This window comes from Schistocerca cancellata, chromosome 5, assembly GCF_023864275.1.
Source record: "Schistocerca cancellata isolate TAMUIC-IGC-003103 chromosome 5, iqSchCanc2.1, whole genome shotgun sequence".
Lineage (NCBI taxonomy): Eukaryota > Metazoa > Arthropoda > Insecta > Orthoptera > Acrididae > Schistocerca > Schistocerca cancellata.
In genome coordinates, this window is record NC_064630.1 from 485,910,879 (window position 1) to 485,938,795 (window position 27,917).

Genomic DNA, 27,917 nt, shown 5'->3' on the forward strand with positions numbered 1-27,917 from the left:
TTGCTACTCACCATAAAGATGACATGTTGAGTTGCAGGCAGACACAACGTAAGGACTGTTACACACTGAGTTTTCGGCCAAAACCGTCAGAGAGAAAAAGAAAAGAAACACACACAAACACACACACACACACACACACACATATATATATATATATATATATATATATATATATATATATATATATATATATATATATATTAGTTATCACTGCTTGGCAGATCGTGCAGGGACTAGATTGTGGTCAGACAAGGCTGCCTGGTGTGGCATCAGGAGGCTTAGTGGGAGAGGGAGGGGGAATGGGGAGTAGAAAAGGAAAGCAGTGGAAAAGACATTTCACTTACCACACATTCATACTTGTAAGACATAAATGTTTTGTAAACAGTCTCCATTGTAGATCAAATGCATTTTCTCATTATCCTGCAATTGAATTGAAGTCTACCAGCTTTGCCTACTATTCATTATTACATTACATATCCCAGCAAATTGTTGCACCCAGGTATTTGCATGAATTGATTGGTTTCAGTTGTGACTTACTGATATTGTGGTCACAAGGTACTATTTTCCCTACAATTGAATATTTCTGTACATCTAAAGCAAGTTGCCAGTGTTTGCACAACTTGAAAATCTTGTTAGGATTTGACTGGATGTTTTTGCAGATTTTTATCAAATAGTATTTCATTATATATAACTGCACCACTTTCATAAAGTCTGAATTACTGTGAATATTTTCTACCAGGTCATTAAAACATACAGCACGAACAGCAAGGGTCCCAACACACTTCCCCGTGTACAGTTGAATTAACTTCTAGTTGTGTTGATGACTCTCCATGCTTGGATAATATGTTGCATCCACCTTACCAAGAAATCCTCATCCAATCACAAATTTTGTTTGATGCCCAATATTGTTGTACTTTTGGTGTGGTACCAAGTCAGATGCTTTTCAGAAGCCACCTGATTACCTTGATCATTGGCTTCCAGGGTGTCATCCAAGAAAAACTCAAGTTGGGTTTTGCTTGATCAGTATTTTTGGAATCCATGCTAGTTGCCATGTAGGAGATCATTCTGTTCAAAATACCTCATTAAGTTTGAGTTCAGAATATGTTTTAGGATTCCACAGAAGATGAGTGTGAATGAGATTCAATAATAGTTTTATGGATCACTTCTACTACTTTTTGTGTGGACTGTGTTTTATATGCTTTCTTCTATTTATTCAGAACATTTTTCTTCACTGAGATATCTACAGAATGCTATGGTTAAAATGAGAGCTCTTTCAGCTGCAAATTCTGTTTGGAATCGCACAGGGATTCCATTGGGTTTGGGATAATACCCTGCATCCACCCTACAAGAAATTCTCAATCCAGTCATATATTTTGTTCGATTTCACATACTTGGCATCTATATTCAAGCATCTGCCAGTAAGTGTTTCTACATCTTAGATACCGTCTCCTTTGGGTCAAGCAAAGCTGTGACCATTTGTGCTGCCCTTCTTTGTATACAACATCCTCTGTTAGCCCTAATTGATATCGGCTCTACACACTTCAGCACTAAATCTAAGGGATGAATATGATGTTTCATCATATGAAAATGATTGATGAAGTGGGTCTGTAATATTTGAAAAATAATTATTGTGTTAGTTTCACATACAATCCTTCCCCTGCTACACACTCACAGCACTTATCATAGAAGTTCTGGAACACCTTTAGAAATTCTTCAACTGGAATGTTCTTCAGGATCACCACCATGTTCCATTGAAGCTATTAAGCACCTTCAGAATGCTCGTCCTTCAGGACAGATTTAAGTTCAGGGAAGAGCATGATGTCTCCTGAAGCCAAATATTGGGGAGAGGAGAGGATTGATTGTCTCTCTTTGGACCAAACACACGCTCAAGAATGCTATGAAGTGCGAGGAAGTAATGGCAAAAGAATATACATGTATGATCATATGTGGTGTACTTTAATCAGATTGTTGCCAACAACTCAGAAACAAGACAGAGAAATGTACCTGACTTTCTATGTTTCATGTGAAAGACACCTTATGTTTCTTTTGAACAGCTAATATCATGTTTTTAATCTTTTAAAAAATTAGAGTGAGGGACACCATTACAAATTTTAAGGGTTTGATGTGATCCTATGCTTCAGTTTTCTTATGATACTTACTTAATTGCTGCAACTGAGGTATCTGAGAGCCTGGTGCCTCGCAATGCTCAGTATTTTAAAATATTTACGCACACAACATGAACAGCAGGCTGACATATAAAAAGTTAGGACCAGTCTCATCCACTACCTCTGCACTGAGGCTTGGAAGTCTCCAGTTTCCATCCGATGGCACTTACTCATGTTGAAAAATCATATCAGATTTATATTGTACCTTCAGACACATGTATGCCTTACTGTTGCTAGCTAATTCATAGAACAGAATTTTAAAAAACTGTTTGAAAACCAGTAGGGTCCTCAAAGACACATAGAAAGAGTGTTGATTTCTGTAACTCACTTGACACTCCAAGTGCAATCTAGCAGCATTTTGCAAATTGGACAGGTCGGTCTGTCTTAACATAATCTGCTCCCTGTCAGGAAATATTATAACCTTGTGTGTGCAGAACTGGACTTCCCAGGTTCTGTGTTCAAGCAGGTACTGCTGAGCATCTATTGAGAGCAATGGCCTGAGGTAGCCTGGAGGCACTGCAGTGAGCAGACATATGTCTTGACCAGCCAAGGGCCGCAGCCTGTGGGCATCTTCTAAAGTATTACTGAATATCACTTTTAATGAGAAATAAAGTATTTTTCACATAAATATTGTGTTCTGCCTCATCATCGTGGACTGAAAATGAGGGGAGGGCAGTGACTCCTCTCATATGACACACTACAAACGTAAATGTACCAGTCCAGGACCCAGAGGTCTGCAAGTGAACTGCATACAAAGAGCTCTCTCTTAGAAATGGACACTACCACCTTGGTTCCTTAAGAGCTCCAGAGTTATTTCAGATACGTTAGCTTTTAAGAGGAAAAGCACTCTCTACTAGTTCTTTAATACCATTTTACATATTTTAGATCAGTGTCAAGAGTTCGCTACAGTGAGTATCAATGAGTCTAAGCAGACACTTTCTTTGCTGCTCAGTAATTTTCCTTCCCAATATGTTCATCAATCGCCTATCATATACATTACAGTGTCTTACTGTATCCAAGATTGAAGCTGCTGGAGCAAATGAGATGTGATCAGCTGTGATTGTCTTAGTAATCTCAATATAATTTCACAGAAGCCCCATCAAATGATTTATTGTTCCCTTCTGTCAAATGATGATGTAATTGAGAAAGTTTGTCAGAAACACACAGCAGACGTACATCTCTCCATTTGTGCAATGTTGATCACTGCTGTGCCAATTGGAGGAAAGTTGGATGAAAGTTACGGACAATAAGTTGCGATTAATGAAATAAATTATCCTGATGTGGAGTTATTCCTTCTGGTCCCAGAAATGTTATGAAAGTGACCCATCCGTATATAAAGCAGTGCCCATTGAACACTGGACCGAGCGAGGTGGCGCAGTGGTTAGCACACTGGACTCGCATTCGGGAGGACGACGGTTCAATCCCGTCTCCGGCCATCCTGATTTAGGTTTCCCGTGATTTCCCCAAATCGTTTCAGGCAAATGCCGGGATGGTTCCTTTGAAAGGGCACGGCCGATTTCCTTCCCCATCCTTCCCTAACCCGAGCTTGCGCTCCGTCTCTAATGACCTCGTTGTCGACGGGACGTTAAACACCACTAACCTAACCATTGAACACTGGTTGATAGCTTTCGCACCCAGAGGCACAAAGAATTTGTGCCGCTGTAGCATAAGTATTTCACACTAATGGTGTATATTTTACGTTCTGCTGGTAGGGCAGCTCTACCTTTAAGAGGGAATTTGCCCTGTTTTGTAGTTGGTGATTTAGTACTTAAGTAAATTTTGTGTGAAACTGTGCCCTTACTTTTACCAAAGAGTTTTGTGTGTGTATATGTGTGTGTGGGGGGGGGGGGGGGGGGGGGACAGGACTCAGGGAGAGGGGTGCATTAGTTGAAATGCATAAATTTTATTAGTGTTTTGTATTCAAGATGTATTGCAACCTTCATATAGTTGATGAATAACATTTTTAATGAAAGTAAAAAGCAAATAGTCTTGTCTTTATATACTAATAAGAAATGTCATTTATCAAGTAAATTTTATCATTATAAACCACAATCATCTCTAAGAATATTGGTTTTCTTTCTAAAGAGTTTTATCAGTATCACAATTTGCTTGAGAGAGAAAATAGCTCTGTAGTCCATATCTTTATTTGAGACACTAAGTTCCTCCAGCTTATATCTAGGGCTTGTACTCTCACTGTCTGATACAAACTGATCAAAAGGAGGTTTTGCACCACATGCCTACTTGCAAATGTATGATCGTATATTCAAGGGACCACAAAATTGGAGGTGACTTTACTCTGAAATAAAATAATCATGAAAATAAAAGCAGTTTGTTTGCAAATTTTGCACAGCTGTGAAATCAAAATCTGCTGCTGAGTAACATTCAATACTGTGTTTCTCTGCCCCAAGCATTGTAACGTACTTTGATCCTCCCCAGCATGCTGTCCACAATGTGATCGAGACATTGCTACTCAAGCCTATCCCACAGCTCGATGGCAGCCCTTCAGAGACACCCACAGTGCGAGGAGGTTTCCTGTGAATACACAGTGCAAGTTTTAGCTGATCCCAAGATTGCTGAATCAGTCTACTGGCAGCATGTACTGCTGGTTATTTCATTCAGTTCATGTCTTCCTCCTGGAGGCTGGAGGAAGATGGTCAAAAAGTGAGTGAGATGTGCTGCATTATCATCTTGGAAGGCTAACCCATTGTCGAAATGCTGGCTGTATAGCAGGACGACAGGTTGGAGGATCTTGATCCTATACTGTAAAGGCCCCATATCACCCTCAAGAGTGATAAGGAGTGTCAGCTGTATACAGGGTGTTACAAAAAGGTACCACCAAACTTTCAGGAAACATTCCTCACACACAAAGAAAGAAAATATGTTATGTGGACATGTGTCTGGCAACGCTTACTTTCCATGTTAGAGCTCATTTTATTACTTCTCTTCAAATTACATTAATCATGGAATGGAAACACACAGCAACAGAACGTACCATTGTGACTTCAAACACTTTGTTACAGGAAATGTTCAAAATGTCCTCCGTTAGCGAGGATACATGCATCCACCCTCCATCGCATGGAATCCCTGATGCGCTGATGCAGCCCTAGAGAATGGCGTATTGTATCACAGCCGTTCACAATACGAGCACAAAGAGTCTCTACATTTGGTACCGGGGTTGCGTAGACAAGAGCTTTCAAATGCCCCCATAAATGAAAGTCAAGAGGGTTGAGGTCAGGAGAGCGTGGAGGCCATGGAATTGGTCCGCCTGTACCAATCCATCGGTCACCGAATCTGTTGTTGAGAAGCGTACGAACACTTCGACTGAAATGTGCAGGAGCTCCATCGTGCATGAACCACATGTTGTGTCGTACTTGTAAAGGCACATGTTCTAGCAGCACAGGTAGAGTATCCCGTATGAAATCATGATAACGTGCTCCATTGAGTGTAGGTGGAAGAACATGGGGCCCAATCAAGACATCACCAACAATGCCTGCCCAAATATTCACAGAAAATCTGTGTTGATGATGTGATTGCACAATTGCGGCTGGATTCTCGTAAGCCCACACATGTTGATTGTGAAAATTTACAATTTGATCATCAGAATCGAGGAAGTGCAGTACATACTGACGAAACTAAAATGAGCTCTAACATTGAAATTAAGCGTTTCGGGACACATGCCCACATAACATCTTTTCTTTATTTGTGTGTGAGGAATGTTTCCTGAAAGTTTGGCCGTACCTTTTTGTAACACCCTGTATACATGGGACCTCTGTGCTGCATCCATGGAACTGCATGCCTGGGTTATGCATTAGTACGAACCACTTCCACATGCATGATCAGCAGATGTCAAATTTTGCACTTAATTATGGGAATCCAATACAATTGGCCCAGGTTCTAATCCAGATGATTCCTCATTCACCCTGCGCGTTACAGTGCTGGTGTATTTGTACAGTTGTTTGTAATCATTTTAATCTGATGAAGGCAGCTACTATGAGCCAGAGCTACAGTTTTTGTGTTTCACATTGGGTGTTTCTCTGGTGTTGACCAACTTGGTGGGGAACTTGCTGTGCTGACTACTTCTCTCACCGTAAAGTTGTAATGCATGAATAGTCTAAATTGAAAATGACTCTTAGGTCATGTTATCAGATTCAACAGTGTACACAAGATGGGTTGTCCCATTCGTAATTGGAGAGGCAATGCACTTTAGAAAACTACATTGAGAATTAAGGTTCATTTTTACCTTCATTACACATGTGGCTGTATGTATTGATGTCCTCTGCTTAAGACTATTGGGGGGAAGGGGTGTGGACATGGAGCTATGCAAATCATGAGGTTTGTGGAAAAACCTTTTTGAACAATTCAGAAGCTTATGCCTAATGTATACTGAGCAATTGGAAAATGTTCTTTTTAAAAAGTAGGTGTCTGCATAGAAAATCTCTTGTAACATCTGTTACACAACTGAAGGAAGGATTACTACCGGTTATTACCAAATTAACTCTTCCTTGATGCATCAGAACATGTTCTGTCAACCTATTGCTTTTGGTTGTAGTCAAATGCCATAATTTTTTTTCTCAAATCCTATTTAGAACATCTTCAGTAGTTACCGGAGGTACATTTGATTACATAGTTTGCCAGCAAATCTCTTTTCTCTGTTATGTTCTGCTGGAAATGTTTGCGAGTCCATGCCACAGCTGTGTATGGTTTTAGTGTACACATCAGTTAAGGCAAGCTTTTGACAACACCCATAGTTATTTTTACCAGATATTTTACTTGTTGTTTCTTCTATTATTCATAAATCAGTGCATGTGTGTATATTGGCCCTGTCTGGCTATTCATTCTTCAGGTTGTGGAAGGTTGGAACAGTCCATAAAAATATCACTATGAAGTAGTGTGTGAGAGAAGGGAACTCTGATGTGATGCCTGATGTGAATAACATTTCATAAATTACAACAGTGCGTGTGGTTTGTATGGAAAGAATATAAGTCAACATCATAATATGTTTATGGAAATGATGTTCGTTTTTAAAAATAGTGTTTTGATCTGTATCAGTTTACGGTAAACGATGAGAGAGGAGTGTAGGGGGAGGGGATTATAGGATAATACAGAACATTTTGTCTAATAACTTTGATGACTGAAAATAAAATGTCGCCAACTGAACTGGCAAAAAATTCTAAGAAGTTTTGGTTGTACGTAAAGTCAGTAAGTGGACAAAATCATTTGTTCAGTCACTTGGTGACCACACTGGTACCATAAAGATAGATGACTGACAGAAAACAAAAATACTGAATTCAATCTTCTGTAATGCAATATGTGTCTCTCAAAACCACCACTGTGAGAAAATAAGAGAAATTAGAGCTTATGCAGGGGTCTATTGGCAGTTGTTCTTCCCATTCATAATTCTTGAGTGGAATAAGAAAGAAGGGAAGTGATAGTGGTTCCAGAAGTACCTCTACCAACGCCGCAAGTTGGCTTGCGGAGTGAATAATTAACTGTAGACATTTGTCAGGCATTAAACTCTTTATCTTTCTACCAAAACAGGAACAACTGGGTGAAGCTGGAAGTAAATAAAAAATACTGCAGATTTCATAAGTGTTTCATAATTTTTGGCTTGCTTGTGCCTAAAAGTTAAAGTGACCTATCTTCAATGGCGTGTTCTGTTTCAGGATTTATATAAATGTGTACAGTTGTTATATTTCAAGTAGTGTATAGAATGTCACTGTATACCCTTGGACTAAAATATGAATATCAACAGTAGGAAAATTTGAATTACTTTTGTATTAGTATGTTTAAAATTACAGTAATGGAATGTCATATTTTGGAAGTTCTGTATTTTATAAAGCAAGAAGTGTCACAGTAAACAAGTAATATATTCGTCAATTTTTCTTTTGTTTTCTTACACAGGTGTCACATTTAAAGCACATAAATTGATCTTAGCAGCATGCAGCAAGCACTTTCAGGATCTCTTTGAAACAGCACCAGTATGTCCGAGTGTCCTTGTTATATTGGATGGCACATCATCTTCAAATATGTCAGCATTGCTAGAATTTATGTACAAAGGTGAAGTTCACGTTTCACAGGACAGCTTGTCAAGCTTTTTGAAAGCAGCTGAATGTTTGCAGGTATGATTCCAAGTGTATCTGATGTAGTGTAAACACTTCTAAAAATTCTTATCTGATACATACTGAAGTTAAATAATTTGGACATGTTCAGATTAGTAGCCATTTCTAAATTATTTTACACTACTATACTTTCATTTTGTTGTTACTGACTTAGTAATATCGCTTACAATACCTTTACCGGTATGTGAAATAGTGTAGGCTGTTCGTAACTTCCTTTTTTGTATCATGTGATTCCCAGGCACATTTTTCCATTACTCTTTTTGTTTTATTTTGCAACAAGAAAAAATACATGGGAATAGGAATATTGAATAGAGTGTGGGAACATATGAAATAAAAAAATCCAAATATTAAGTAATGAAAATCAGAGATGTGACACATTTTGCTGGTGACAAAAAGTGTCTGAAAAATCCACTGTAACAGTGACATGAATTAAACCAGAGAAGGAAAGTTGCTACTCACCATAGAGCGGAGATGCTGAATTGCGATAGGCACAACAAAAAGATTCACACAATTATAGCTTTCGGCCATTAAGGCCTTTGTCAGCAGCGCGCGCACGCACACACACACACACACACACACACACACACACACACACACACACACACACACGCAAATGCAACTTGCACACACGTCTGCAGTCTTGGAGAACTGAAACCACACTGCGACAGCAGCACCGGTGCATGATGGGAGTGGCGACTGGATGGTGATAAGGAGGAGGCTGCGCCGGGGAGAGGGAGGGAGATAGTATGGTGGGAATGGCAGACAGTGAAGAGTTGAAGTTTACACGGAGGGCAGGAGAGAAGGTGCGAAGGGGGGGGAGGCGTTAAGTAGCAGAAAGGAGAGAAATAAAAAGAAAAGAAATTAAAGACTGGAATCATAACAGGGAAGGGGCTGGGTGGGTAGGGACAATGACTAATGAAGGTTGAGGCCAGGAGGGTTACGGGAATGTAGGATGTATTGCAAGGAAAGTTCCCTCCTACGCAATTTAGAAAAGCTGGTGTTGGTGGGAAGGATCCATATGGCACAGGCTGTAAAGCAGTCATTGAGACGAGGGATATCATGTTTGGCATCATGTTCAGCAACAGGGTGGTCCACTTGTTTTTTGGTCACAGTTTGTCGGTGGCCATTTATGCGGACAGACAGCTTGTTGGTTGTCATACCTACATAGAATGCAGCACAATGGTTGCAGCATAGCTTATAAATCACATGACTGGTGTAGTAGCCACCAGAAAGATCGCGGGAGGTGCACATTGGCACGGCGCGTCATGGACAGTAGTTGCCGCAAGTAGAGTCCCGTCCACCAGAGGGCACGCGAGAATTCGGACGCGCCCTCTGCCGGCGTAACAACAACAACAACTCCGGCAGGACAGGCAGAGAGCGTCAGTCAACATCGGGCATGCCTAGGACACAGTCCCGGTCTACGCTAAGTGAAGTGCGACGTAACGTGAACAGTGTTACTACACAATTGGCGACGAGTAGGGTCGTTCTTTCGCGTGTTGCGTCGTTGTTCCGGTTTCGCAGTTTCTCCACGGCATGGAGGATTTGGTGCGGGTTTTGGTTGCGCAGCAGACGGAGCTCATGGCCACCATGAAACAAGTGCTTCCGGCGTTGCTCTCACCGCCGTCTGCTCCGGCGCCGTTCCCTCCTCCCTTTCCCCCGTATGACGAGACGGCGGAGGATTGGGACGCATATGAACATCGCCTTCGGCAGCATTTCCAGGCGTTTCATGTTGCCGATGCGGAGGTATGTCGTGCTCTCTTCTTGTCTTGGATATCTCCCTCGCTGTATCAAGTTTTGCGGCAGCTGGCGCCGTTGCAGGAACCCTCGTCCTTGTCTTTTGACGCATTGTGTTCATTGCTGGCTTCATATTATCGCCGCCGCACGCATGTTGTGGCGGCTAGGGTTGAGTTCTATCAATGCAAGAAACAGCCCCATCAGTCTTACCGGGCGTGGGCCGCAACCGTGCACGGTCTTAGTCGCAAGTGTCATTTTGTCACGGAGCAGTCGCGGGAGTCGTATGCCCATGTTATGGTACGCGACGTCATTGTTCGTTCGGCCCCTGATAGGGAGGTCCGGCGACGGGCCCTGCAGTTAGAGGACCCTTCCCTCGAAGAAGTCCTGTCCATTGCTCAATCGTATGAAGTCTCTCACGCAGCAGGTCAACAGCTGGAAGCGTGGTGCGACGTCGCGGAGGTTCAAGGCGGCGCGGCCGCGTCCACTGTGTCCGGGGTGGACGACGTGCGAGCGGTACAATCCGGCCGTTACGGCCGCTCCCGCGCGGCGCGTAAACAGAATTCCGGCCGCCGGCCCCTGTTGCCGTCCTGTGCGTCGTGCTATATACATCACGATCGGTCAAAGTGCCCCCAGCGTTGGGCCGTTTGTCGCAAATGTCATAAAAATGGTCACATTGCTAAAGTTTGCCGCTCAGCCTCAAAGGAATCGAAGGAAGCAAGTACAGAGGACATGGACGTTGACATTCAGGAAGTTTCATCGGGCCAGGCTCCCGACGCATCGGCACGCAAACTCTTTATCGAGGTGTCAGTTCGGTCGCGCCGGTTACAACTGCAAGTAGATACGGGCGCGGCAGTTTCGTTGTTGAATGCACAAACGTATTCCGACCTTGGATCGCCCCCGTTGGCGCCAGTTTACCGGCGTCTACGCGGTTATGGTAAACAGTTCATTCCCCTACTGGGTCAATTCACTACCGACGTGACTTACAAATCAGTCACTCGGCCTATTACTTTTATTGTTGTCAGTGATGCGAGCTCCGCTAACCTTTTTGGCCTGGATGCCTTTCAAGCTTTCAGTTTTTCTATCGCTGACACCATACAGTTCGTCTCCGAAGACGTTCCCTATCACTCATTAGAATCTTTGATCTCAGACTTTCCAGACATTTTTGAGGAGGGCCTGGGGCGTGTTTCAGATTTTGAAGCTCACTTAACGTTGAAGGCGTCGGCTCGCCCGCATTTTCTACGCGCGAGGCAGATCCCCTTGGCTCTCCGCCCTCAGGTAAAGGAAGAGCTAGACCGGCTGACAGCCCTAGGGGTCGTTCTTCCCATTTCTTCCAGTGAGTGGGCTTCGCCCCTCGTTATTGTCAAGAAGCCCTCGGGAAAATTACGTCTTTGTGGCGATTTTAAGGCCACCATTAATTCCCAATTGGTGGTGGACACCTATCCTTTGCCTCGAGCTGATGAATTGTTCTCCGCCGTGGCGGGAGGCCACTATTTTTCGAAAATCGATCTGTCAGAGGCTTATCATCAGATACCACTTGATGAGGACTCCAAACGGCTGGCAGTCGTCAACACCCCGTTTGGCCTTTACCAATACCAGCGGTTGGCTTTTGGAATATCCAGTGCCCCGGCGATATTCCAGCGTTATCTTGAGCATGTCACGTCGACAATCCCTCATTGTATTAATTACCTGGATGACATAATTGTCACGGGCCGCAGCACGACGGACCACTTGCACAACCTTCGCACCCTCTTTCTCAAATTCAGGTCTGTGGGCTTGCGTTGCAACCTGCAGAAGTCAATCTTCTTCCAACCGTCCATTGAGTATGTGGGCTACACCATCTCTCGGCATGGCATCCAGCCACTAGGAAGTTTGGTCCAAGGTATCGTCAACCTTCCTCGGCCCACATCGCTGAAGGAGTTACAAGCTTTTTTAGGCAAGATAGCCTATTACCACCGGTTCATTCCCAGGGCTTCCACTATCGCCCACCCCATGTACTGCCTTCTGCACAAGGGTGTTCCTTTTGATTGGTCGCCGGCATGCGAGCGAGCGTTCACCTCGTTGAAGGGCCTCCTCACGTCAGCCCCTTGTTTGGCTACTTTTGATCCCCATAAGCCGTTAGTCCTGGCTACGGATGCTTCACAGTATGGGGTGGGGGCGGTCCTGGCCCATCGCAACGCAGATGGTTCCGAGCAACCACTGGCGTTTGCGTCGAAAACGCTTAGTCCCGCACAGGCCCATTACTCCCAGGTGGAAAAAGAGGCTTTGGCCATTGTCTACGCTGTTACCAAGTTTCACCCTTTCTTGTATGGCACGAAGTTTCAGTTAATCACTGACCATAAGCCGTTAATATCGTTATTTGGCCCCGCCTCTCAGATTCCGGATAGGGCGGCCCACAGACTACAGCGCTGGGCCTTGTTCCTCTCTAAGTACCATTATGACATTCGTTTTCGCCCTACAGGCCAGCATGCCAACGCCGACGCTCTTTCCCGTCTTCCGGTGGGCCCGGACCCTACATTTCATCGAGAGGAGATTATGTGTTTTCATTTGGATGTGGCGTCCCGCCAGGCGGTTGATGGCTTCCCGATCACTAGTTCTCGAGTCGCCAGGGAAACAGCGGCTGACCCGGTTCTCCGGCAAGTAGTTCGCCTCATTCAGCAAGGGTGGTCGTCCCGCCCTCCGGGCCGGGCCTCGGACCCTCTTCGTAATTATTTTCTTCTACGAGACCGTCTCTCGGTCTTGGGAGGAGTTCTCCTTCTGGCTACCGATGATACAGCTCCTCGCGTGGTTGTTCCTGCAAGTTTACGACGGGAGGTCCTCAAATTATTACATGCGGGGCACTGGGGTGTTTCCCGTACTAAAACCTTGGCTCGCAGACATGTGTACTGGCCCGGTATTGACAGAGAAATTGAGCACTTGGTGGCCGCCTGTTCCCAGTGTGCGAGCCAACAAGCATCTCCCAGGGCAGCGTTCTCGTCATGGCCGCCGGCAACCCAGGCGTGGGAACGTGTTCACATCGATTTTGCGGGGCCGTTTCTCAATGGCTTTTGGCTCATTGTCATTGATGCTTATTCCCGATTACCATATGTGGTTCGCTGCTCCTCAACCACTTCAGACGTTGCAATCCAGGCACTAGCAAAAATCTTTTCTGTGGAAGGTCTGCCAATCACCCTGGTCTCGGACAATGGACCGCAGTTTCTTTCGCAGACCTTCCAGGATTTTTGTAGGCGCTTCGGTATTCGGCACGTTTGCTCTCCCCCCTTCCATCCACAATCGAATGGGGAAGCTGAGCGCATGGTGCGCACCTTTAAGACGCAGATGAAAAAGTATGTGCACGAATTTCCTGCAGAGGAAGCATTGATGTTTTTCTTGACGGCATACCGGACCACACCAATGGCAGACCGCAGCCCCGCAGAGCTCCTCCATGGGCGTCAACCTAGGACTCTGCTGCACCTCCTCCAGCCTGGTCCTCGCCAGTCTTCCCAAAACGGAGTACCTGGCTTTCCACTGGGTATGTCAGTCTGGGCCCGTGGGTTTGGTCGCAATCCACGTTGGATACCGGCGGTGGTCCTGCACCGACATGGCCGCCGGCTCTATACCTTGCAGGTGGGGGACCGGGTGGTACGTCGTCACCAAAATCAGCTACGTCCACGTTCGGGCCCCCACCCTCCACCCTCTCGGACACCGGCTTCCCCATTGCCGGCACCTGTATTGGTTTCACAGGGGACGTTACCTCCTCTCCCCGCTGTGACTCTGCCACACTGTGCTGGTTCTTAGCCTTGGCAGCCTCCAGTGGCTCCAGCACCGGCATCGCCGTCATTCGAGCTGCCCCAGCGAGAGCTGGCCCCCCTAGCCGGCCCGGTTTCGCAGGGGGCTAGTTCCCCTGTGGTCGTCCCTTCCCCTTCGTCCCCGCCACTGGGTCTTGCCCCTCCTGAGGTGGACCAGGATCCGGCGTTCGACAGCTTGTCACCCGTTCTGTCCCGGGCTCCGGTTGTGGGACGACGGGGGCCTCTTCGTGTGGGTCATTTCCAGCCATATTCGAAGGTTCCGGCTCGAGGGTTGGCAGATTCCCTCGACTCCGGCCATCCCATGGATGTGGAGGTCATCGCTCCTGCCCGACGCTCCACCTTTCGACGCAGTGGATCACAGTGGCTTCACTCCCCGAAGGAGGAGGAGTGTAGTAGCCACCAGAAAGATCGCGGGAGGCGCACATTGGCACGGCGCGTCATGGACAGTAGTTGCCGCAAGTAGAGTCCCGTCCACCAGAGGGCACGCGAGAATTCGGACGCGCCCTCTGCCGGCGTAACAACAACAACAACTCCGGCAGGACAGGCAGAGAGCGTCAGTCAACATCGGGCATGCCTAGGACACAGTCCCGGTCTACGCTAAGTGAAGTGCGACGTAACGTGAACAGTGTTACTACAACTGGTTTCACAGTCTGCCTTTGATGGGACAGGTGCTGGTAGGAGGATGTATGGGTCAGGTCTTGCACCTAAGTCTACTACAGGGGTATGAGCCATGAGGTAAAGGATTGGGAGAAGAGAAGGGGTTGTGTAAGGATGGACGAGTATATTGTGTAGGTTCGGTGGACGGCGGAATACCACTGTAGGAGGGGTGGAAAGGATAGTGGGGTGACTTTCTCATTTCAGGGCACGATGAGAGGTAATCGAAACCCTGGCGGAGAATGTAATTCAGTTGCTCCAGTCCCGGATGGTACTGAGTTACGAGGGGACTGCTCCTGTGTGGCTGGACTGTGGGACTTTGGGAGGTGGTGGGAGACTGGAAAGATAAGTCATGGGAGATTTGTTTTTGTACAAGGATGGGAGGATAATTATGGTCAATGAAGGCTTGAGTGAGACCTTTGGTATGTTTTGAGAGGGGCTGCTCATCACTGCAGATGCGACCACCTTGGGTGGCTAGGCTGTACAGAAAGGACTTCATGGTATGGAATGGGTGGCATCTGTCAATGTGGAGGTATTCCTGGTGGTTAGTAGGTCTGATATGGACGGAGGTACTGATGTAGCCATCTCTGAGGTGGAGGTCAACTTCTAGGAAGGTGGCTTGCTGGGTTGAGTAGGACCAGGTGAAGCAAATGGGGGAGAAGTTGTTGAGGTTCTGGAGGAATGTGAATAAGGTGTCTTACCCTTCAATCCAGAATACAAAGATGTCATCAGTGAATCTGAACCAGGTGAGGGGCTTAGGATTCTGGGTTTTTAGGAAGGATTCCTCTAGATGGCCCATGAATAGGTTAGCATAGTATGGTGCCATGGGGGTGCCCATAGCCGTACCGCGGATTTGTTTGTAGGTAATGCCTTCAAAGGAGAAGTAATTGTGGGTGAGGATGTAGTTGGTCATGGAGACTAGGAAGGAGGTTGTTGGTTTGGAATCCATAGGGCGTCTGGAAAGGTAGTGTTCGATAGCAGTAAGGCCATGGGCATTAGGAATGTTAGTGTACAGGGAGGTGGCATCAATAGTGACGAGCAGGGCACCATGTGGTAAAGGGACAGGAACTTTGGAGAGTTGGTTGAGGAGATGGTTGGTATCTTTTATATAGGAGGATAGGTTCCGGGTAATAGGTTGAAGATGTTGGTCTACGACAGCAGAGATTCTCTCAGTGGGGGCACAGTAACGGGCCACAATGGGGCATCCTGGTTGGTTGGGTTTATGGACTTTAGGAAGCTTGTAGAAGGTGGGAGTGGTAGGGGTAAGTAGAGAGATGGACTCTGGGGAGAGGTTCTGGGTTTGAGTAGTGACTGGAGATCCTGCTGGATTACCGGAATGGGATCACTGTGGCATGTTTTGTAGGTGGAAGTATCTGACAGCTGGCGGAGTCCTTCTGCCACGTAATCCTTGCGGTTCAAAACAACGGTGGTGGAGTCTTTGTCTGCAGGTAGGATTATAAGGTCGGGATCAGTTTTTAGATGGTGGACTGTGGATTTTTATGCGGATGTAAGGTTAATTTGCATGTTGAGGGATTTGGGGAATGATGGTGAGGCAAGGTTCGAGGTTAAGAAATTCTGGAAAATTAACAGGGGGTGGTTTGGAGGCAGTGCGGGTGGACCACGGTTGGATGGAGGAGTGAACTGAGTTAGGCAAGGTTCAATATTGGTCTTTGGTTGAGTGTGATTGGTCGGGTTGGTGCCGAAATGTGTTTCCACTGTAGGGACTGGGAGAAGGAGAGAAGGTCTTTAAGTAGTCTTGCATGGTTGAATTTGGCAGTGGGGCAAAAGGGGAGGCCTTTGGAAAGGACATATCTCTGTGGCACTAAGACTTCTGGAGGAAAGGTTCATAACTGTGTTGCAGGTCTGTTTAGGTTCTGGGTTCTGTGTGGTGGTGGGAGGGAGTTTTGGGGGGTGGGGCAATTGTAGTAGGTCTGCGAGACAGGGTTTGTCAGCTATGAGGGGGCGTGGGGGAGGTTTGGAGGTTATTGTAGAAGTGGTGGACAGTGGTACTCCGAGGCGGGAGCAGGAGGTGAGCAGGAAGGAGAGCTTTTTGAGGTGGCATTGTGCATGTCGCTCAAGTTCCTGCAGGGCAAGAGTTCCAATGTGTATTACGGGTTTCACGAATTTGGGATTACATAGCAGAAGAATTTTGCAGATGGAGAGAAGGTACTGCAAGGAGGATTGGGCTTGGTTGATATGGTTTTGCAGGACTATGTGGTGAGGGCTAAGGACTGGCGGAACCTGAACAGGTAGAGGTCATTCTGGAAGGAGGGGTGGCAACCAGAGATGGGTAATTTGATGGTAAGGCCATTAGGGGGTATTTCATGAGCCAAGCAACAACGCAAGAACATTATGTGGGACTGGGATCCGCCTAGGGATAAGGAAACTTTTCTGTATTGATGCAGATGGAAGGAGCAAGGATCCAAGGTGGTGCAAAAATGCGAAAAATTGCGTAAGAAAGTATACTTTCGTCCGAAAAATTACGCAAAAATACAACAAAATACTTGTGAAAAGTACGAAAAGAACGAAATGGATGCCCTCCATCTAAACTGAAACACTTCACTGTCTGCCACTCCCAGCATAGTATCCCTCCCCCTCCCCACCCCAGCCTTCACCTTAAACCCCACCCAGTCGCCACTCCCATCATTCACTGGTGCTGCTGCTTGCAGTGTGGTTTCAGTTCTCCGAGACTGCAGACGTGTGTGCGTGTGTGTATGTGTGTGTACTGCTGACAAAGGCCTTAACCCCTCCCCCCTCCTTGTGCATCCATTTCATCCTAAAAAGTACGAAAAGAACGAAATGGATACCCTCCGTCTAAACTGAAACACTTCACTGTCTGCCACTCCCAACATTGTATCCCTCCCCCTCCCCACCCCAGCCTCCACCTTAAACCCCACCCAGTCGCCACTCCCATCATGCACTGGTGCTGCTGCTCGCAGTGTGGTTTCAGTTCTCCGAGGCTGCAGACTTGTGTGCAAGTGTGTGTGTGTGTGTGTGTGTGTGTGTGTGTGTGTGTGTGTACTGCTGACAAAGGCCTTAATGGCCGAAAGCTATAATTGTGTGAATCTTTTTGTTGTGCCTATCGCGACTCAGCATGTTCACTGTATAGTGAGTTGCAACTTTCCTTCTCTGGTATTGTTACATTCCATCCTGGATTTTCCATTGTTTGATCACATGAATTAAATGTTGCTTTGATTAGCCAATGCTTCCAGCTGCATCCAGTAGTGTGTCGAAACTTGATATTGTTTCCTGCAACTATTGAGAGCCATGCAAGTTAACTCTGTAAAACAAAATGCTCTGATTTTTCTCAGGAATGCAAATAATTCCAATAACGTTCCTATAAGGGAAGTTCAGAACTTCAATTAGAAACAGCGAGGAGGCTCTCCACTCTTATGTGAATATGTGCTTGGCTGCCACGGAGCCCTAGCCTTTGCAGCACTACTTCCTCTTTCTGTGATGCAAATCTGCATGTCGACCATGTGTTACCTCCTCTGACTTTTTTGTCAGATGGTCCTTTCAGTGCAGACCATGCCTGGAATTGGGCCACGTTCTTGGTCTTGATTCATAGTTTTGCTGCTGGTGCTATCACCAGCTTCCATTAATGATTATATGGTTTCCATTATTGGGTTTGACCTGCCATTTGTTCCAAATTTTACAGCAGTGTGTGTCATACAGGTTGTGGTGTATGCTCTGCCTCTGTGCCATTCCACACTGTCACCCTTCCTTCGTGTTGTAGTATACCCAAAATCCTACCTGGTAGCCACTCAATCTGTGTGTGTGTGTGTGTGTGTGTGTGTGTGTGTGTGTGTGTGTGTGTGTGTGTGTTAGCCCCCCTGACTATGCAAGGATTGCACTTCCCACATATACCGTAGAGTATATGCACATCATGACTGAGGCACAGGGACTCTCAGCAACAGATTACTGGCAAGGTAGCCATTACTGTGGCCGGGTGACGCACAATGGGAGAGCCATCGTTCAAAGTGGGTAGCACTCTGGCAGATAATTCACACATGAAGTGACTTGAACTTTCTCTCGCTGGTGGTCACATGGCCCCAGCAGTCTCTTTGACTGGAAAGGCCTCGTATGATGCAGCAAAATACGATCCCATTGTGTTTCCTCTCCTGGCCACGCTGTGGGAGGAATGCAGGACTAGATGACAATGAGCAAAACCCTCCTCCTAACACCTGATCTGTACCAGAACTGAATGGAGCAGGCCACAAAGCCTTTATTTTGTGTCAAACACATTCAAGATAAATGTGCGGGTGTTGCAGCCATCTCTAAGATGAAGAGAGGTTCCCTCCTGATTAAAACAACATGTCCTAGCCAGCCACAGGCACTACTCTCTTGTGAAAATTTGGATGACATTTCCATGACTGTCACTCTCCACACAAGTCCCAGTATGCTCCAGGACATTATCTTTCACTGTGATCTTCTTTTGCAATCTGATAATGAGCTGTGGGTGAACTTAAGAGTGACAGTGTGTGCACCTGACCCTTAGTGCCCTTAGGGAAAACAGAGTTGCTACGGTACCCTTCATCCTGGCTTTCTAGAGTGGTATGTTGCCTGAGAAGGTCAAGATGATGGCCTACTGGGGTGATGTGAAAGCATTTGTTCTTCCTCCTATGAGATGCTTCAGGTGCATGAAGTTCGAACACACATTTTCCCATTGCACCACCGTTCCTGTCTGGGATTGTGGACGTCTACTGCACGCAAATGTTCCTTGTGACCCTCCCTCCGTCTGTGTAAACTCCGATGTGCTTCACTCTCCTGCTCATCAGATTTTTTCAATTTTTAAGAAAATCGAGGCGTATAAGATGCTCGACAAGCTTGCAAATCAAGAGGCCAGAAAATAGTATGAGCGTCTTAATGCCATACAAATGACAAATGGACTCGCAGACCCGCCCGCTATTGCCTTGTCCCCCCAGGCAGTCGGGGACCCTTCTGGTGCTTCCACCACACCCACTTCAGGAGCATTGGCTCCTCACCTGCCGGGGACACCAGTCCCCAGTCTTCAGCCGGAGGCACCTCATCCTCCTCCGGCCGCTGTAGCTAGGAATAGGTCCCTCGTGACTCTTCCTTCCATGGTTATTGCTGGTTCACAGCCAGACACCAGCCAGTGGCTGAAGGAACTACAGGCTTCTGGCCACTGGACTTCTCGTTTTCCCTCTGTCCCAGAAACCAATTCAGGGATGCCTTCCCAGTCCTCGTCTTCTGAGGAGGAGGAGGACAAAAAGAAATCTCTAATATGAAGGAAACTTCCATGCCACTGGACTCTGTATGTACTCCTTCGGTGCCCGAGTTGGAGATCCCAGTGGCCCCTGAGACACCAGATCTCCCTGACAATGTGCTGCAGAACCTGTGTCAGTGGATCCCCTGACATCTCAACCAGTGGCAGCACATGACCCTGGGTCATATCCTGCCCCCCCCCCCCCCCCCCCCCCTCAAATCGCTTCATGCCCCCAACAGTATTCAGACAGTTTGATACTCCAATAGTAGAGTTTTAATGGATTTTTCCACCATCTCTCTAAGCTCTGGCAGTGTTTAAGCTCCTAATCCTGCATTGTGTACGGCCATGCAGGAAACATTGTTTCCAGCAACTTGGACCCCTGCTCTTCGTGGCTGCCAAGGTTATTTTAAGAATCATATCGATTATGAGAGGGTACCGGATGGAATTTATTATAGGTATGTGCGGGACTCTTGTATACCGTGACCTTGTCCCTCGTGATACACCTTTGGAGTCTGTGGCTGTTTGGGTTACGGTGCATCAGGATTTTGCCATCTGTAATGTTTATTTCTGTCCCAATGATTTCGTGTCCCAGGATTACTGTCTGCATTACTCTCTGAGCTCCCCCCATGTTTCCTAGTTATAACCCTTCGTAGGTTTGTACAGTGATCACTGGCTATGGTAAAGACAATGAAACTTCATTGGCATGGCTTGACCTCTGCCTCTTGAACTCTTGGTGCCCTGACACTCTTCACTCTGACACATGGTACTTATTTGGCCATTGATCTTTCCTTTTGCAGCTATGGTCTTCTACCATCTATCCGCTGGAGGGTCCACAATGACATGTTCGGTAGTGACCACTTCCTGATCTCTCACTCAGCATTGCTTCCTTGGATGCCTGCCCAGATCGATTCTTTGTGATCCTGACTGGGATGGGTTCATGTCTGCTGTCATACTTAGCTTCCCATCCAAGGCATTATTGATGCAGTTGTTCAGCATGCTACAGCAGTCTTTGCTTTGGCAGCCAACCAAGCCATCTTCTTTTCCTCAGGATCTCCCCCCCCCCCCCCCCCCCCCCCCCTCGGAAGATGGTACCCTTGTAGACCCCAGAGATTGCTGTGGCCATTGGCCATTAGAGGTGATAGGCGGGCTTTCCAGTGCCATAAGTGGCACCCTTCACTGGAGCGCATCATTGCCTTTAAGGGCTCTGTGCCTGTGTCTGCTACCTCGTGAATGATGAAAAGAAGAATCCTTGGAACAGTATGTTTCCACCAGTGGATTACATTCTCCTCCATCACAGGTATGGGCAAAGATAAGACACCTCTACAGCTTCCAATCCCTTTCAGGTATACTATGTATTTCCTTAGCTGGTGCCATTTATTCTGGTCCAGATGCTGTTGCTGAACATTTTGCTGAGCATTATGCTCATGCATCTGCGTCTGAGAAGTACCACCCTGCCTTTTGGTTCATAATAAAGTGGATGGAGTGAATGCACTTACCTTTTACTACCTTCCACGTGGAGTCATATAATGCTCAATTCAGTGAATGGGAACTCTCGTGTGCCCTCTCCCATTGCCCTGATGTGGCCCCAGGGACATACCACATCCACAACCAAATGCTGAAACATCTCTGAGTGGCTTTTCAGCATCACATCCTTGCCCTCTTTAATTGGATCTGAAATGAGGGTGAGTTCCCATCTCAGCGGTGAGCTAGTTCCAGTACTGAACCCAGGAAGAACTTACTATAGATGGACAGTTACCATCCAAACATCCCTACCAACGCTCTCTGCAGACTGCTCGAATGCATGGTGAACAAACTACTGGGTTGTCTCCTTGAGTCTTTTGGCTGCATCTCAGGGCAGTTTTCGCAAAGGCTGCTCCAGTACTGATAATTTGGTTCAACTTGAGTCTACCATCTGGATGGCCTTTGCACATCATCAGCACCTCATTGCTGTGTTTTTCAACCTAAAGAAGGCTTGTGACACAACATGGCATCACTACATCCTTGCTACATTACATGAGTGGTGTCTCCGGGGTCCACTACTGATTTTTGTCAAGAACTTTCTGTCTCATCGTACATTTGTTTTCAAGTAGGTGCTTCACTCAGTACTTCCCATATTCAAGAGAACGGGATCCCGCTGGACTCTGTACTGAGTGTCCCTCTCTTTCTGGTGGCCTTCAATTATCTAGTGGTGGCAGGGAGTCTTTGGTATCACCCTCTTTACACATTGGTGATTTTTGCTTTTATTATTGCTCTTCTAGTAAGGGTGTTGCTGAGTGTTGCCTACGGTGTGCCATTCGATTCTCAGCCTCCAAGACTTGTGTCGTGGACACCTATCTCCATCGTACTCCCCACCATCATGCAAAGCCTTATCTAGACAATCAGTTACTTCTTGTAGTTGAGATGCACCGCGTTTTTGTGACTAGTCTTCAGTTCCTTGCTGACGTGGTTTCCCCACTAGTGCCAACTTAAGCAAAAGTGCTGGTGACATCTCATTACATTTCCCTGCCTCAGTAGTGCTAACTGGGGTGCAGATCGCTCTGCTCTTTTGTGTCTCTACAAAGCCCTGATTCTGGCCTGTCTCAACTATGGGTGTCTTTTGTATGGTTCAGTATCACCCTCAGCATTGCAGGCACTGGACCCCATTCATCGTTATGGGGTCCAACTTGTGACAGGAGCCTTTAGAACTAGACTTTTGACAGCCTACTAATCAAGGCTGGAGTCCCTCCATTACCTATCAGGCGCCAACAACAGCTACTGAATTATGCTATACATGTTCATAGCTTCCCTAAACATCCCAGCTACCGTGTCCTTTTCCCTAGAAGGGAGCTCCACCTCCCACAATAGTGACCCAGAACTGGGTATACAATTGCTGCACACATAGTGTCTCTGTTCAGAACTTTTGCCTCTGGTCAAGGAGACAAAGCATCAGCCCACGTGGCTTGTGCCCTGACCTCGAATTTGTCTGGAAGTCTCCTTTAGTCCAAAAGATTCCGTTGACCCTACGATTTTTCACCGCCTGTTCTTGGTTGTCCTTGAGACATTTCTGGGTTCAGAAGTGGTATTCACTGATTGCTCAACAGTCACTGGACGAACAGGCTTTGCATACACACATGCATGGTGCAGTGAACTCCACTCTTTGCCAAACAGCTGCAGTGTCTTCACTACTGCATTGATGGCCATTAAACTAGCCCTTAGCCATGTTTGTTCTTGTTCTAATCTGTAGTAACTCCATCTGCAGCTATAGAACAGTGCTACTCTTCTCACCCACTGGTTACAGCTATCGAGTATCTTCTCTCTGACTTCCATCAAGCTGGATGGCCAGTCATTTTTGTTTGGACCTCAGGTCATGTTGGGATTTCAGGAAATGAATGAGTTAGCCAAGCTGTCTGCCAGGATGCCGATTCTGAAAGTAGGGGTCCCAGAACCAGACCTTTGGTTGTTTATATGCCATAAATAGCTGGAAGTCTGGAACTCAGATTGGTCTGCCCTGATCTCCCCAAATTGAGGACAGTTAAGGAGATGATGACCATCTGGCAGTCCTCCTTGCATGCTTCACACAGGGAATCCACTGTCCTGTATCGATTCTGCATTGGCCACACTTGGCTGACCCTTGGTCTCATTCTCCAATATGAGGATCCCCCTCACTGCTGATGCAGAGCCGAACTTATGATGGCCTAGTTACTCATTGACTTCCCAAATTTGGCTGCTTTGAGCTGGCACCTTAATCGTCCAGACACGTTACCTCGAGTGCTAGCAGATGATGCCAAAGAGGTTGATCTGGTGTTACGTTTTGCCCACAAAGATGGTTTCTATTCATCCCTGTAAGGAAAGTCTTTTTGGCCTCATTGACCACTTGAAGGATTGATGGGGCACCTATCTCCTGCCACCCCTCTCCCCCCCCCCCCCCCACCCCCCCTACCCCCTGTCTTTTCTCTGGGCTTTTATCTCTGTTTTTTTAAGCCACGATCCCACTTTTCAAACCCACCACACAGAAAATTCAACATAAGTGGCCTGAACAACAAAAACGTTCGCTCACACTTCCAAGACATACTGTCTGGACAACTTAACAAAGCTCCAGCAACCACAGATGATGTCGAACAAGAATGGACCACATTAAAGAACATCATCAAAGAAACTGCTGAGAATGTCATTGGTTTTAGTGCACAGAAAAGAAGTGACTTGTTTGAATCATCGGTGCAAAGCGGGATGCTTACCTATCCCCTGCTCAAGATCCGTCCTGCGCAGAAAATAAAGCACACTTTCAAGAACTCAAACAGAAATGTCAAAGTGAAATACAAGCAATCAAGAACAAATGGTGGCAACAGAAAGCCACAGAACTCCAAAATCTTTCTGAATGCAAGGAAACTCCTCCAGGCTCAGCCACGTCCTCCAACTTCCATCAGCTGTAATGTCTGTGGCCGCCTGTTCACGCTAGGATTGGATTGCTAAGCCATCAACGACACTTCCACGCCTGAACCGTGACAAAGGAAATCTCAGGAGAGAAATGAAAACTCGGATACGAGTGGCTTCTACGCTGGTATTAAAGAGCTGTATGGACCTATCCGCTCCTCATCAGGAACACTGAAAGCCGCTGACAACTCCACCATTCGTACTGAAAGTCAGGACACCTTAAATCGTTGGAAAGAGCACTTCAGCTCACTGTTAAACCGCCCTTCTACTGCCGCTGGAGATTTTCTCAAAAATATCCCACAGCACCCACCACAACCCTGGATGGCTGATCCTCCAACTTTTCAAGAATTTTGCAAGGCACCCAAGAGTGTGAAACCTGGGAAGGCTCCTGGACCTGACAGCATCCGGATGGAGCTTATTGAGGGTGGCAGCTTGCCTCTAAAAACTAGACTCTTCTCACTCATTCTATTAATGTGGGAAACCCGCAAGGTACCAGCTGACTTGAAGAACTCCACAATTGTCACCATCTTCAAGAAGGTCGACAGAAGCGTCTGTGGTAACTACCGGGGAATATCTCTACTCTCTGTCACTGGCAAAATTTTGGCAAGAATCCTTTTAAATCGTCTCCAGACACTTTCAGAGACTATACTACCCGAGTCTCAATGCGGGTTTTGACCTTCAAGAGGGACAATTGACATGATTTTCTGTGCACTACAACTACAGGAGAAGTGCAGAGAGCAGCAAAAGCCTTTACTACTTGTTTTCTACGATCTAGAAAAGGCCTTTGATACAGTTCAGAGAAGCCATGTGGATGGTCTTAGGTGATGGCGCAGCCAACTCCTGGTTCCTCCGTTCCTGATTTCAGCATATCCATTTATGATACACCCTTGGAACAAATGGACCATTTCCTCTACCTAGGAAGTGTACTGTCGTCTAACTGCTCATCTGGAAAAGATGTGGAGAATAGATTACGTGCTGCCCATGTATCATTTGGACATCTTACAAAGCGTGTCTTCCTGAATAAAGACCTAACACTGTACACCAAACTGATGGTGTACAAAGCTGTAGTCATTTCCACCGTGCTATATGGTTGCAAAACCTGGACGTTATATTGCTGTGATCTGAAGAAACTAGAACGCTTCAACCAACAGAAGCTAAGATATATCATGAACCTGAAATGGGATGACTTCATATCCAACACGGCTGTTCTTGAGAAAGCAAAAATGTATAGCATGGAAGCTCTTATCATTGGGCATCAACTCAGATGGGTCGGACATGTCCAGCGGATGAAAAATGACAGACTTCCACACCAAATGCTGTACAGCGAAGTGAGCACAGGTAAAAGGCCATGAGGTGCCCCTCTCAAACGTTATAAGGATCAGTACAAGAAAAATCTGAAAAACTTGAACATCGATCTGAGTAACTGGTCCACAATAGCAGATGATCGAAGTCGCTGACACTCAGTTACCTCAAATGCTCTTCAAAACTTTGAGCTGGAACGTCGAAGAATGGAGAATGATAAACGCCGGAGACGGAAACTCCTCCAGGCTCAGCCACATCCTCCAACTTCCATCAGCTGTAATGTCTGTGGCCGCCTGTTCCACGCTAGGATTGGATTGCTAAGCCATCAACGACACTTCCACGCCTGAACCGTGACAAAGGAAATCTCAGGAGAGAAATGGAAACTCGGATACGAGTATCAGCCGATGACGAATTGTGTTAGTTACACTTAGGCTTTCCAGGATTTGCCTTTCTCTTCCTTCCTTTGAAAACTACTACTGGTTTGCTACTTAAAGGATGAAGGGACTGATGACCTAGAAGTTTAGTCCTTTTACTCCATCCAACCAACCAGTCAGTCAGAAATTGTGTGCATTCCCACATGCCACCTGGTCCCTCTTTCACTTTTTCCTTACAAAATAAGTTTTGTAATAAATAAATCCACATTTCAATCGCTAATGAATGGATGGATTTGGAAATTTCTTAATCTTTCATCCACTCACATCCTGTACTTCTTGTCCATTGATGAACAAGTAAGTTGGGCAGAAATTAATGTTCTTTTATTTTACCATAATGGTATTGATCAGTGTTTCAGTGGTGTCCTACAAAATGTGGACCTTTGCATTCTCCCACACCCTTCAGGAGAAACTGTAATTCTTGCAGTGGGAAGATATTTGGAAAAGTTTTTACCTTTTGAGGGAAAAATAGCCAGATGTTAGAACGAGGGGGTACCTACTGGTATGAATTATTTGTGAACCTAGTGTGTTTGGTTAAACACCTCTTGGGATATCAATAACCAATCCAAGAAATGATGTTTCAGTTTTCACCAGGTTACCTCTACAAGAGTCACTAGAACTCATTGGTCAGAAATTTTTCTCAAAAACCACTGACCTCTTCAGGCATGTTCTGACCTCTTATATTTTGGGTTTAATGGAAAATACTGTGAACAGATGGAGGGAGTTATTATTAGCAGCCTGTGGTTACCAATCTGTATATGGAGCTCTTTGAGGAAGAACTCCTGAAGTAATCCAAATCAGTAACATCTTTCTTTTTCCACTATGTGGATTAAAAGTTTGTCATTTGACCTATGTAAGAGACGAACTCCATGGTTTCCTCACACACCTAAACTCCACACATCCCAACTTCAGATCAACTATGGAGTTCGAGGCAGAGGGAAGACTACCATTCCTAGATGTCATGGTCAGGAGAAGAGTGGATGGCTCCCTGGGTCACAGCGTGTATTGGAAGAAAACCCACACAGACCTGCACAGAGGAATGGTGTGCTGAAAATGCTAATAGACAAGGTGTGCACCATCTCAAGTGCAGTAAGTCCCTCTGCAGTAACCGGAACAACTCGAAGACTCCTGGAAAAATGGACACTCAGATTGGCAGATTAGGTGCACTCTGCACCGCACTGTGATATAAAAGTCAATGGAGACAGTAAAAGTTACGGAAAATGAAGCAGCCTCTGCCTTTATAATGTACACCAGCAGGCTTTCGGGAAATGTCAGGCACATGCTGAAAAAGCACTCAGCAAGAACTGTCTTTTGCCCGCCTAGTAAGACACAGACATCATTGGGGAGTGTCAATGATGACCTTGGTTTACAGAAGGCTGATGTATACCAGATTCTGTGTCATTATAACAAGACACATGTTAGTCAAATAGTGCACACCATCGAAGATTGATACTGACAGCATCAGTGGCACACTCAACTAATGTGTCCTAACGAGCAAGTTTTCACAGAACGCACTGTTTTAAACTGAGACTGTGGCTGTAGTCTCAGCAATGTTTGGCTATCTGCACTGAGTTTAATTAAGAAGACACTTGGCTAATACAACAAGCTTGTGGCCAGAATGGATGAAGTGCATACATCACTGCTAATGCAGCCAAACTGGTCTCTTTGGTGTCCAACACATATTCTGGGGCACAGACTTCTGCATGAAGTGGCCTACTAGTAGTGGTATATAAGACAGCCATGCACCTGAGGAGATCAGTTTGTCAGTGCACCTGATGATGGCGATATATCTGTCTGCCAAAATATTGGGCATATTGGATGCTATGAATTGACAGTACCCCCATGGACTGTTCAGTAAACTGATACACCAAGAGAAGCTGAAGAATAAGTCCAAGAAATAGTTTGATTTAGGTTTATAAACACACTGTTTGTGGACTGATTGTTGTAATGTATGAGAATAAATTCTAAACAGTCAAAAAAGTACTTGGAAAATATATATCTTCTGCTTCTTTTGAATGAATGAAGGGTGCTATCTGGATTTTAGGTCTAACTCGCTTCATTGAACTAAATATGATATGTAAAGTTCTGGC

At 45.9% G+C, this 27,917-nt stretch overlaps 1 protein-coding gene across 1 annotated transcript in view; it reads left to right on the top strand.

Moving 5' to 3' along the window:
* LOC126187619 (zinc finger protein chinmo) overlaps nt 1-27,917 on the top strand; it is a 114,955-nt gene that overhangs the window by 5,590 nt on the left and 81,448 nt on the right. Inside the window, exon 3 of the mRNA XM_049928812.1 lies at nt 8,067-8,284. Within this exon, the coding sequence (XP_049784769.1) occupies nt 8,067-8,284 (218 nt within the window). The remainder of the gene's footprint in view (nt 1-8,066; nt 8,285-27,917) is intronic.